This window comes from Bombina bombina, chromosome 1, assembly GCF_027579735.1.
Source record: "Bombina bombina isolate aBomBom1 chromosome 1, aBomBom1.pri, whole genome shotgun sequence".
Lineage (NCBI taxonomy): Eukaryota > Metazoa > Chordata > Amphibia > Anura > Bombinatoridae > Bombina > Bombina bombina.
This window is the reverse complement of record NC_069499.1, coordinates 1,346,951,904-1,346,966,209: the sequence shown is the minus strand read 5'-3', so window position 1 is coordinate 1,346,966,209 and position 14,306 is coordinate 1,346,951,904. Positions and strand designations below refer to the sequence as shown.

Below are 14,306 nucleotides of genomic sequence, written 5' to 3'. Positions count from 1 at the left end.
GTTAGAAAAAAAAACAGCACATATAAATAGATACATACAGTATATAGGTATATAGTATAGATTGAGTAAGGAAGAGGAATTCAGTGAAATCTCCAAATTCTTTTATTAAGACCAAAAGTTATTGTTACAATTTCAACCAAGGCTGAAATCAATTGTAAAGTTAGCTAGACAAAAGACCTGCAGGCTGTCTTATGTGTTTCGGCTCGCAAGTGGTCTTGCCCATAAACTTCATATACATATATATTTTAACTTTGCTGCCTATCGCTGCACAACTTACCCCCTTCGCCTCCCTAGGTTCTCTGCCGTGACTATCGGCATGAGAACGGGGCTCCCATTGTAACCTATGGAAGCGCAGCGGTATTACTGAGTGAAGCACAAATATCACGTTCGAAAAAGCACAATTTTGTACTCTACTAGTAATCTAGCTCATAGTCCTTAAACAAAAATGTATCAGTTTTATTAATAAAAGCATGTTAGTATAAACACATTCATATTCATAGATCAATAAGAGCACTATTATGTCTTTGCTTTCTGCCGAAGATTCTGCTGTCTAAACTTTTGCCAATCAATTCTACAAACTGTATGATATACTGTCACTGGGTGGATAAATGTTTATAATGACCCATAATGCCCTTCAGTCATAAGTCACACAACCACTTCAATCACTCGGCCCACATTATTCAAATGAAGACTTCTGAGCTGTGCCTGAATCACCTATAATGGAGCATGTGTGCACATGCTCTCATAACAGCAAGTCTGTCCTGCTTTCCTATCTCTTATATATCACTAGCTGGGGGGGTCCTACTGAGCTCATCATTCTGTTTCAGGATTATCTGAACACCTGCAGCAGGGTCTGCTAATTAGAGTTTAAAAAATAAATAAAGGAAAGGCTGCAGTGTGCAAGGAGGAGAGAGTTTCTATTAATTTGAGTAAAATGCTAGTCAGGGGTATGAGATAAGCTGGGGGGTATTGCTTAAGCCACAACAACTTTAAAGTAGACTACACGCTATAGGCGGGAGAAGCTAAACCAGAAAAACTGGTAGTAAATAGAAAGAATGCAGCACAAAAGAACTCCTTAAAATTCTGTGCTACAATGAGATTCTTAGGGCATTGTCCTGATTTGCTTTTTTAAAGACTTTTTTCTTTAGCCTTGTTTGTGTGTATAAAGTTTACAAAATGATAAGTGGCCACTTATGTAGAAAATGACTTTTCCTTTAGTGAAATCCTGTAGTGCTCTTATTGCATTCCCCTCTCTATATGAGAGAAATATATCTTATTCTGAGTTACTAATCTAGTAATGAACACCTTATTTTAACTCTACAGTCTACAAAACACTACAAATCTGAATATTTACTGGTGGAGATGAATGTGCTTAAAAAATAAATAAACCAGAGTTATGTATTTCAAAAATGAAGATGAATTACATTGGTCATTAACCATTAAAAGAATGCTAAACGTAAAGTGTAGGGAAGGTGTACAGCCGTGCCACTATACACCTGAAACTGTCATAAGATGCCAGTTTTGCCACAAGTCAGTTTGTGAATTTTCTGTCCTACTAGATATTCTCCCCATCAATTGTAAGTGCTATTATTGTGAAGTGCACACATCTTGACGGAGCTCCAGGGGCCTGCAATGGACCCTGACCTCAACCCCATTTAACACCTTTGGAATGAATCTGAATACAGACTGCAAGCCACACACACTCCAAAATCTTGTGCAAACTGTTTCCAAAAGAGTTGCAGTTAATATAGCCACAAAGGGGGGGGGGGGGGGGGGTAGCAAATCCATTTTAATGTCCATGGAATGTCCCACAAGATGTAGATGTGATAGTCAGGTGTCCCCGTACTTTGGGGCATATAGTGTGTGTGTATATATATATATATATATATATATATATATATATATATAATATACAAGCAAGTCCAAAGCACAAATCCTATATATATATATATATATATATATATATACATATATATATATATATATATATATATATATATATATATATATATATATATATATAGAATATACAAGCAAGTCCAAAGCACAAATCCGTAGGCAGGTTTAAAAATGTAAAAAAAATATATCTTTATTACCAAAAATAGCAAAACATCCAGTGTTGCATAAGGTATGCTGTACATAGCCATGTCCCTCAGCACATATATATGTGTATATATATATATATATATATATATATGTGTGTCCTTTTAAGACAAAGTATAAATACCTTTTAGGTTGTGCAAATATTATATTTATATTAATGTTCAAGGGCTATTTACAGAATGGCTCTCGATGACTCTCGGTCACTAAAAACAAAACATATTAAGAGTTTCTTTTTTTAATATTTTTGGAGTGTCTGTTCTGTGTCTTGTTTATGTGTTTGAGAGCAAACAGGACGGTCACATAGAGTACAAGGTCTTTGAGTCAATAAGATCAGCTATGCAGTATATTCAAGGTGGCTTTGTTCAGTGTTTGTTCTCAGCACTGTGGTTTCAATTGACTCTTATTTGTTTATTTCATTGAACAAGGAAATAAAAAGTCAGCGAACTCAAAACAGGAGCATTTCCAGATAAGCAAAACACTCCCTTCTCAGCTTTACACAGAAAGGACTCAATGATAATACTGGGTGATTACATCTATAACAAAACTGGCAGAAACACTGTAAAGCAATTTATTAAGGCGACCTAATCTCTGCCTCCCTTGATACTGCACTAACATGCCTGGACTGGCAGGTCTGCAATGGCAGCCAGTAGGTGGATGGTCTCTTCACAACTAGAGTGGTTAATCCTAGCCTCCCCACACATTCATGATGGCGGTTAGTCTCAACCTCCTCTTCACAACTATGGAGGCATGTACTAGCCTTCCCAATATGTCTGAGGAAATCAGTCACAGCCTCAACACACAGCCAAAGACTAGAGGTTAGTTCCAGACTCCCCAACTGGGAGGTAAATGATAGTCCACTTATACACTTAGGGAGGTCTTTGACAACCTCATCCTCACAATCATGAAGGTCAGTCCTAGCCTCCCCCTCACAACCAAGGAGTTCAGCACCAGGCTCCTGCTTACAACAAGGATGGTCAATGCCAGCCTTCTCACAGCTGGTATGATTAATACCAGTTTCCTTTTACATTCAAAGCCTTACCACTACAAAGGAAGGCAGTAATAGTCTACTGTCTACCATTCACAATCAAATGCATTAACAGTAAGGCATAAGTATCCCAGTCTCTGTTTACAGATGACAGTTACTTTATAAAGGTCAGATGCAACTTTCTCAAAATCAAGGAGGTCATACCCAGACTCCTCCTCACAATCAGAATAGATAGTCTCAGTTTGCACTTTACAGTTAAGGTGTCATTCAAAGCTTCAACCTTATACTTCAAGAAGGCCAGTCCCAGGTCTCACAAAAACAATTGTAATTTAAATATTGTATAAAGTGAATAAATGAAATACTGAAATTAAAGTAAGCCATAAAAAAGTGTACTGTTTAATCAAATTAAAATTTGTAACAACATTTTTCAGCAAATATTGTATTTCATGGAAACATTTAAATTTATATTAAAATTATGCAGGAAAAAATATTTAAGGTGTTTCCTGCTAACTTCGCTCTCCCTAGATAAGTTTCTTTTTCCATCGAGCTCCATTACATTCTATGTGAGGGATCTTCCGACTCGCAGGGATAGCCCCTTTTTAGATAATTCCATGATGGCTGCCCCTGCAAGCGTTGACATGCTTTTTCACCTGTTATCCTGCAAAGTTTTGATCATCAGGACCTTTGGGAGCTCAGTCTAATCCATCCTTCTCCCATCCAGGGAGGTCAATCTCAACCTTTCCAGAAAGGTCAGTGCAAGCCTCTTCCTCAGAGTCAGAGATCAAGCCATAGCTTCACCCTCACAAACTGTGAACTCAGTCTCCTTCATACAGTCAGGGAATAATTTATATCAGTCACCTTACAGTCACGAAGGTCAGGTCTGACCTTCACCTGAGAGTAAGGGAGTACAGGTCAAAACCTTTTCTCCCAACAAGGGGAGGGAATCTCAGCCTACTCTTTGTATTCAGAGGGTCAGTGTCAACCTCCACAGTAAAGCATATGTAGGTCATCTTCAACCTCACACTCATTAACAGTCTTGACTGTACTTTTTGTGTAAATCTGACCCAGTCTTCCCCTTATAATTAAAGGGACAGTAAAAAAAAAATTTCTGTAGTCTTCCAATAGATTAACATATCAGCAGAGTATGAACTTTTATTAGAACAGGTTAACACGCTGCAATTGTTGATTTAAGTCTGGCGATGACAAGGCTTGTCACTGACATTATCTTAACAAAATCTCCATTGTTTAGCTTCAGCAGAAATTATTATATAATACTTGCAAATTAAGTACAGATATGAGACAGAGTTAGGCTTGTGCTCTTCTATTTGTGAGGACTTTCAAATACACAATTTTTAGATTTAAATTACAGGAAAAGAGGTCAAATAAATCATGAAAGTATATACAGTAAGTTGTTTTACTGAGCATAATTAAAGGGATAGTCTAGTCAAAATTAAACTTTCATTATTCAGATAGAGAATGCAATTTTAAGCAACTTTCTAATTTACTCCTATTATCAATCTTGGTATCTTTATTTTAAAAATCTGGAATGTAAGCATAAAAGCCGGCCCATTTTTGGTTCAGCACCTGTGTAGCCCTTGCTGATTGGTGTCTAATTGTAACCATCCAATCAACAAGTGTTACCCAGGACTGAACCAAAAATGGGCTGGCTACTTAGCTTACTTTGCAGCTTTTTAAAATAAAGATACCAAGAGAACAAAGAAAAATTGCTAATAGGAGTAAATTAGAAAGTTGCTTAAAATTGCATTCTCTATCTGAATAATGAAAGTTTAATTTTGACAAGACTATCCCTTTAAGCAGAGATGTTACTGTCCCTTTGATTATTTCATTCTCATTCTGCATCATAATAATAAGTCACTGCCCCCTCCCCCTCACTAGGAGCAATAAAATCTGGTGGCGCTCTCAAGTCTGAAGAGGTAGGCATGACAGAATGCAAAGGGGCTTCCTAATGAGGCACTATAGAAAACAGCCTCTCACAGGGGACTGAATGTTAATTTGATGCTACCAGACAATGTTAAAAGTTTCATGTTTGTAGAAAATACAAATAAAATTGTAATTTGTTACTGCAGTTTAACTCATATCCAGTTTTACATTTGGATATAATAATTTTTCTAGTTGTTTTTTTTTTTTTTTTACAGTGTCTCATAATTTAAGACAACCTTACTGGCACAAACATTCTGAAATTGGTGAAATGTACAGAGGAAAAAGAAAAGTGAGAAAGCTTAAAGTGATGGTAAACTTTAGCTAATCAAATGTCATATATGTAATCTTTGCCATTAAAAAGTATATGTGTACCTTTTTATTTTTTTAAATCTCTGAAATGGTTAAATCCATTGCTATAGTAATGCTTCTATTACAAGTTATGCTGGCGTACTGGGATGAATTCTTTTTTATTTTCCTCTGACATTTCCAATGAACATCCAATCAGTGTGTGTGTCATATGACACTTTGTAGTCCAGCCCTTTGAAACCATTAGGAAGCCTATGAAGTGAGTGGGTGGGACTGCTCTCTATGTCACAGCCCAGCCAAAAGAGGAAATTAAGAAGGCAGAGGAACAGAATATACCAAATAGGGTTATAAATATTTTATTATAAAATATATATACACTTTAAAAAAAAAAAAACGATTTCGCTTGTACACATATATTTTTTCTAGCAACATTTTTAAAGTCTGAAATTTACCATCACTTTAAACAAACCCAAGGAGTGTTTTGTTCAGCCGCCTTGCCGACAATGCAAAGTCCATTTTACATAACATAAAATATAAAAAAAAGTATATTTTTTTAAACAAAAGTATTACAAAATGCAACAGTACGCACAACATATAAAATAAGTTGTAAAGTGTTTCAAATTCACATTTCATTGTGTACTATGTTTACGGTAGTGGTCTCACCTTCTCGTTGTGAAATGTAGAGAGCTGCAGAGCATTTGAGGAAACATTTGTGAGACCAACTCATTGTAAAAGAAGCCTTTTGGAATTTAGGCCGGTGAGAGACCTGTACCAGTAATCTGTCCCATACACAGATGACACATTTGTTATATAATTCAACATATCCTTTAATATAAAAGTATACTCCAAATATAACATAACTGAAATCTCCCATAGAATAGATTGATTGAGTGATAACTGAATCATTGTGTGATATAGCATCTCCTATGGAAATCAGTGATAACCAATCTATTCCAACAGCACGCAGTCTCCCATGTTCAAGAGCATCTGTAGATGCCTCTTGTCTCAGTAAGCTTGGATACACATACAACTCCTCACCCTATAATTACACAAGCACACAAGGGCTGGACTCATTTTACAAGAAAATAACTAAATTATAGAGTCAAAACAAGCATATGATAGAAGCTGCAGTCTGGGCTTTAACTGTGTATGACAGAACACTTTAGCACGGAATGGGAATCCCAAACTCTAACCACATGTGACCATTCATTGTGTAATAGGGACATGCTTTGAGTAATTTGGCCACACATACTAATAAAGTCACTATGTGGTGCAACTGCAAGAACATGATTCAGTATTTTACATGTCAGCAATGTCGCCAGAGAAAGACTATCCCTTCAACTTTCCCTGGCATTTAGGGTATTATCCTTTATATTAAGAGGGCATAAAACACATTTTTTTTTCTATCACAATTCCTATTATTGAATTCACTTTGTTCACTTGGTATCCTTTGTTGAAAATAATCAACAGAATTGATTGAATGTTTACAATCTATATAAAGCTCCCAAAAAAACAGAAAAAGCTGACGAGTCTAATGAGCTTTTTTTATTTTTAAACTTGAAAAAAAGAGACAAAAGATAGAAGGTGATTGGTCTTTATGCATAAACGTATGGTGTTGAAATGACTGGAATATACATATTTTAGCCATCACTTTAGATGGGGATATAAGAAGAGTGAATGGGCCTTATGGTTTATTAGATGTATTCTACTACAACAAATAGCCATTTGTATAAAAGTTGCAACTATTTAAATAGTATACGAAATGAGGAAAAAAGGAAGCTGAGTCCTAAGGTCAATAATGGAGTTTATTGCAGAGCAGGCTTCTGAAAGCTAGGTGAGCTCCATCTAACGCGTTTCGCGCATGGGCACATGCGCTTCATCAGAGTAGTCAACAAAGCATAGGTATACGTGAGAGTGTGTTAAACCACTTATTTATAATTAGATAAAGTATAAATATGTATGCTGGTTAATGAGCAAATTTGTATTAATTTAGTGTATATTGAGTGAAGAGGCAGTGAGTGGGTGTATGTATTGAGAGCTATAAGGTAACAAGTATATATCTGTGAGTTGTCAATGCTTTTTCAATAATCAGTGTGATTTAGCAGTGAATATATAATTTGTGATTTTTTTTAAAGCAGTGCGTATGTCTGTATGTATAGTGAGGTATGAGGCAGTGCATATGTTTGTATTTATAGTGAGATATGAGGTAATGCGTATGTTTGTATGTATAGGGAGGTATGAGGCAGTGCATATGTTTGTATGTATAGTGAGGTATGAGGCAGTGCGTATGTCTGTATGTATAGTGATGTATGAGGCAGTGTATATGTTTGTATGTATAGTGAGGTATGAGGCAGTGCATATGTTTGTATTTATAGTGAGATATGAGGTAATGCGTATGTTTGTATGTATAGGGAGGTATGAGGCAGTGTGTATGTTTGTATGTATAGTGAGGTATGAGGCAGTGTGTATGTTTGTATGTATAGTGAGGTATGAGGCAGTGTGTATGTTTGTATGTATAGTGAGGTATGAGGCAGTGTGGATGTTTGTATGTATAGTGAGATATGAGGCAGTGCATATGTTTGTATGTATAGTGAGATATGAGGCAATACGTATGTTTGTATGTATAGTGAGGTATGAGGCAGTATGTATGTTTGTATGTATAGTGAGGTATGAGGCAGTGTGTATGTTTGTATGTATAGTGAGGTATGAGGCAGTGTGGATGTTTGTATGTATAGTGAGATATGAGGCAGTGCATATGTTTGTATGTATAGTGAGATATGAGGCAGTACGTATGTTTGTATGTATAGTGAGGTATGAGGCAGTATGTATGTTTGTATGTATAGTGAGGTATGAGGCAGTGTGGATGTTTGTATGTATAGTGAGGTATGAGGCAGTGCGTATGTTTGTATGTATAGTGAGATATTAGGCAGTGTGTATGTTTGTATGTATAGTGAGATATGAGGCAGTGCATATGTTTGTATGTATAGTGAGATATGAGGCAGTGCATATGTTTGTATCTATAGTGAGATATGAGGCAGTGCATATGTTTGTATGTATAGTGAGATATGAGGCAGTGCGTATGTCTGTATGTATAGTGAGGTATGAGGCAGTGCATATGTTTGTATTTATAGTGAGAAATGAGGTAGTGCGTATGTTTGTATGTATAGGGAGGTATGAGGCAGTGTGTATGTTTGTATGTATAGTGAGGTATGAGGCAGTGCATATGTTTGTATGTATAGTGAGATATTAGGCAGTGTGTATGTTTGTATGTATAGTGAGATATGAGGCAGTGTGGATGTTTGTATGTATAGTGAGATATGAGGCAGTGCATATGTTTGTATCTATAGTGAGATATGAGGCAGTGCATATGTTTGTATGTATAGTGAGATATGAGGCAGTGCGTATGTCTGTATGTATAGTGAGGTATGAGGCAGTGCATATGTTTGTATTTATAGTGAGAAATGAGGTAGTGCGTATGTTTGTATGTATAGTGAGGTATGAGGCAGTGCATATGTTTGTATGTATAGTGAGATATTAGGCAGTGTGTATGTTTGTATGTATAGTGAGATATGAGGCAGTGTGGATGTTTGTATGTATAGTGAGATATGAGGCAGTGCATATGTTTGTATCTATAGTGAGATATGAGGCAGTGCATATGTTTGTATGTATAGTGAGATATGAGGCAGTGCGTATGTCTGTATGTATAGTGAGGTATGAGGCAGTGCATATGTTTGTATTTATAGTGAGAAATGAGGTAGTGCGTATGTTTGTATGTATAGGGAGGTATGAGGCAGTGTGTATGTTTGTATGTATAGTGAGGTATGAGGCAGTGCATATGTTTGTATGTATAGTGAGGTATGAGGCAGTATGTATGTTTGTATGTATAGTGAGATATGAGGCAGTGTGTATGTTTGTATGTATAGTGAGGTATGAGGCAGTATGTATGTTTGTATGTATAGTGAGGTATGAGGCAGTGTGTATGTTTGTATGTATAGTGAGGTATGAGGCAGTGTGGATGTTTGTATGTATAGTGAGATATGAGGCAGTGCATATGTTTGTATGTATAGTGAGATATGAGGCAGTACGTATGTTTGTATGTATAGTGAGGTATGAGGCAGTATGTATGTTTGTATGTATAGTGAGATATGAGGCAGGGCAGATGTTTGTATATATAGTGAGATATGAGGCAGTACGTATGTTTGTATGTATAGTGAGGTATGAGGCAGTGTGGATGTTTGTATGTATATTGAGGTATGAGGCAGTGCGTATGTTTGTATGTATAGTGAGATATTAGGCAGTGTGTATGTTTGTATGTATAGTGAGATATGAGGCAGTGCATATGTTTGTATGTATAGTGAGATATGAGGCAGTACGTATGTTTGTATGTATAGTGAGGTATGAGGCAGTATGTATGTTTGTATGTATAGTGAGGTATGAGGCAGTGTGGATGTTTGTATGTATAGTGAGGTATGAGGCAGTGCGTATGTTTGTATGTATAGTGAGATATTAGGCAGTGTGTATGTTTGTATGTATAGTGAGATATGAGGCAGTGTGTATGTTTGTATGTATAGTGAGATATGAGGCAGTACGTATGTTTGTATGTATAGTGAGATATGAGGCAGTGCATATGTTTGTATGTATAGTGAGATATGAGGCAGTGCATATGTTTGTATGTATAGTGAGATATGAGGCAGTGCGTATGTCTGTATGTATAGTGAGGTATGAGGCAGTGCATATGTTTGTATTTATAGTGAGAAATGAGGTAGTGCGTATGTTTGTATGTATAGGGAGGTATGAGGCAGTGTGTATGTTTGTATGTATAGTGAGGTATGAGGCAGTGCATATGTTTGTATGTATAGTGAGGTATGAGGCAGTATGTATGTTTGTATGTATAGTGAGATATGAGGCAGTGTGTATGTTTGTATGTATAGTGAGGTATGAGGCAGTATGTATGTTTGTATGTATAGTGAGGTATGAGGCAGTGTGTATGTTTGTATGTATAGTGAGGTATGAGGCAGTGTGGATGTTTGTATGTATAGTGAGATATGAGGCAGTGCATATGTTTGTATGTATAGTGAGATATGAGGCAGTACGTATGTTTGTATGTATAGTGAGGTATGAGGCAGTATGTATGTTTGTATGTATAGTGAGATATGAGGCAGGGCAGATGTTTGTATATATAGTGAGATATGAGGCAGTACGTATGTTTGTATGTATAGTGAGGTATGAGGCAGTGTGGATGTTTGTATGTATATTGAGGTATGAGGCAGTGCGTATGTTTGTATGTATAGTGAGATATTAGGCAGTGTGTATGTTTGTATGTATAGTGAGATATGAGGCAGTGCATATGTTTGTATGTATAGTGAGATATGAGGCAGTACGTATGTTTGTATGTATAGTGAGATATGAGGCAGTGCATATGTTTGTATGTATAGTGAGATATGAGGCAGTGCATATGTTTGTATGTATAGTGAGATATGAGGCAGTGCGTATGTTTGTATTTATAATGAGGTATGAGGCAGTGTGTATGTTTGTATGTATAGTGAGATATGAGGCAGTGCGTATGTTTGTATGTATAGTGAGGTATGAGGCAGTGTGTATGTTTGTATTTATAGTGAGATATGAGGTGGTGCGTATGTTTGTATGTATAGGGAGGTATGAGGCAGTGCGTATGTTTGTATGTATAGTGAGGTATGAGGCAGTGTGGATGTTTGTATGTATACTGAGGTATGAGGCAGTGCGTATGTTTGTATGTATAGTGATATATCAGGCAGTGCGTATGTTTCTATGTATAGTGAGATATGAGGCAGTGCGTATGTTTGTATGTATAGTGAGATATGAGGCAGTGCATATGTTTGTATGTATAGTGGGATATGAGGCAGTACGTATGTTTGTATTTATAGTGAGATATGAGGCAGTGCGTATGTTTGTATGTATAGTGAGGTATGAGGCAGTGCGTATGTTTGTATGTATAGTGAGGTATGAGGCAGTGCGTATGTTTGTGTATATAGTGAGGTATGAGGCAGGGCAGATGTTTGTATGTATAGTGAGGTATAAGGCAGTGTGTATGTTTGTATATATAGTGAGGTATGAGGCAGGGCAGATGTTTGTATATATAGTGAGGTATGAGGCAGGGCAGATGTTTGTATATATATAGTGAGGTATGAGTCAGGGCAGATGTTTGTATATATAGTGAGGTATGAGGCAGGGCAGATGTTTGTATATATAGTGAGGTATGAGGCAGGGCATATGTTTGTATATATAGTGAGGTATGAGGCAGGGCAGATGTTTGTATATATAGTGAGGTATGAGGCAGGGCAGATGTTTGTATATATAATGAGGTATGAGGCAGGGCAGATGCTTGTATATATAGTGAGGTTTGAGGCAGGGCAGATGTTTGTATATATAGTGAGGTATGAGGCAGTGCGGATGTTTGTATGTATAGTGAGATATGAGGCAGTGCGGATGTTTGTATATATAGTGGGGTATGAGGCAGTGCGGATGTTTGTATGTATAGTTGTTGCACTTTCAAACAAAGAAATCCACTCCAAAAGAGCCAAATCTGCAACCATATTTGTTATTCGTTCATACAATTAAGGACAATGCACATACCTATCTCTCTTTCTCTCTCTCTCTCTCTCTCTCTCTCTCTCTCTCTCTCTCTCTATATATATATATATATATATATATATATATATATAAAAGGGGTACCAGACTATAGCGCTTGTAGAAAGGGAGTAACATAAAGGGGAGCACATATATACATAAAACACATTGACGAGCAGTGGAGGTGGTTATGTCTGTAGCATCCCACATTTAGTTTGTTTTGTTTTAGAGTGAAACATGCCAGTAACACCTAAATTAGAAATAATAATGTGACAGTTAATGAATGAAACAAAGAAAGTCTGGAAATAGTTGCTGGGCTGGGGGAGAGGGGTGTTAAAAGTGGAAAGAAGAGGCAAACTTCAAATACAGGTAGGGTGTGTGGGACTGTGATTCAGAGCATTATCTCCCATTATATACCATCCTCATTAAAAGGGAGTGACCAGCGGATAATACAATTTGTGCGATGCAGCCAGTGCTCTATGTGGTAAACAGAACTCATTTATAGCATTCATGTAGCTAATGTTCATACACTGAATCACCTCCCTGACCTACAGCAAACATTCTTCTGCTTTATGTGCAGGACTGCCTAGATTGTAATATGATAAAGGAGCAGGTTCTTTCTATTAAATCACAGAATACCAGAATGGTAACAACAATAAAACCATATTATAATAATACCCTCTGAAACAGCATTTATCCTCACAATGACTCGTGATATGACCACCCTTATTTATCTCAACCATGACTATGCAATAACGATGATCAAACTTGTCCAATCTAAGGCCCTGGGGCCACAATGAGGCCCACCACTCCCACTAAATTATCATGGTTTATATCTGTCCCTGTAAGGACCTTTCCAGTACTTTGTTCTTAAAAGAACATTAAAATAATTTTTGTTTTCTGAAAAACTGATCCACTTGTGCTTTAAAAATTCAGTATTTTGTGTGTTTTGCTTGATAAGTTATTGTCCTGTAATAGAGTCTAATAAATTGTCTTTATTAGCAAGTGAGCAATCTGTCCCAAGGAATGAGTTGTATATAAATATACATACTTCATATTTAGTTTAAATTGATTTGACTTAATCCATATTTATATTATCCTATGGCACAAACTAATGATGGGTGTTCTTTTCAATGCTCATTTGAAAACAAATTTATTTTAAATCTATTATAATTGTTGTTTTGATATATTATAAATGTTTTCAGAATAACAATTTAAACTGGACATTAATGTGGACAGGTTGGGCATCTCTGAGCTACAGCAAAGCTAGACATTTTTAATGGTTTTACTTGGTTTGTACTGAACTTTCATTTATAGGATTTCAGATAGATATTGTAAACTCTGTCACATGAATAAAACCAATTAGTTACCTCTGCAGCAGAGTAAGAAGACAAGAGTCCTCAGGAACACATGTTTGTACCAGCACTGGTTGTCACGGAAGGTTAGGTACATTGTATCTGTCTCAGTCCTGGAAGAAATTCCAAATCCAGTGGTGTGTCAGATTTCCAAAGATTACCGGAAACTGATGTACAGTGCCAGTGGGAGCTGGATGTGGTATAGCAGACCCCTGTGTGTGCTGGGAGCTGGATGCTCAGAATCAGACCAAATTGTGCAAGCAGTAGAAACTGAAGAGCCAGACTCCAACGTGTGACAGGGGCCAGACCCCCAATGTGTTCTCAGCCTGATGTCACCCCAGTGTGGGTTAAGTGTGAATGTAGAGTTCCAGTAGAAAGAAGTCCCAGGCCCTTAAGATGTTGCAGAAATGGGTTGTAGAATTCCAGACCTCAGAGTTGTGGTAAATGTGGGACTGTGTCCACAGCTCCGTCTTGCTACTTCTGATATCCTTAATTCTCAGATTTTGTTGTCTTCTGCCCCTAAATCCCTTTTTATTTATTTTCTTGTATACCTAAATTTGTCTTCTCTTAATACAGACTCTTGTTTCTTTTGCCTTTTTAAAATGCCCTTCTCCTCTCTGTCTCTCTCCTCTGTCTGTTTCTTGCTTGTTTTCTGACTCCCTATCCTTCCTTCTCTGTAATAATACTGGATTGTAAAGTTGACTAACCTGCTTTCACAATGAGCCTAAGGCAAAGTAGCAATTTCAGGTCATAACAGGTGTAAGGTAATGGAGGAGGAGTGACGGGACCGGGCTGGGTGACAGCACTAATACCCACACTAACTGAATATTTGGAGTGTTTTTAAAGGATTTAATTGTAGATAAAGCAAAGGGTGGCAATGTGGATTTAGAAAAGGATGCTGGATTTTAAAGAGACAAGATTTACTGCCCAGTTCACTTTAGGAAAAACAGCAAGGACTTTTCACCCCCTACTGGTTTCCACTGTCGTAAACTAATCAATTATCTCAAAAA

General features: G+C 36.9%; 1 protein-coding gene across 1 annotated transcript in view; it reads right to left on the bottom strand.

The window, feature by feature from the left end:
- The window catches only part of NECTIN4 (nectin cell adhesion molecule 4), a 129,276-nt gene extending 115,316 nt beyond the window's left edge, over positions 1 to 13,960 (bottom strand). The window contains exon 1 of the mRNA XM_053702995.1: positions 13,312 to 13,960. Within this exon, the coding sequence (XP_053558970.1) occupies positions 13,312 to 13,393 (82 nt within the window). The 5' untranslated portion in view covers positions 13,394 to 13,960. The remainder of the gene's footprint in view (positions 1 to 13,311) is intronic.
- Positions 13,961 to 14,306: the final 346 nt, after the last annotated feature.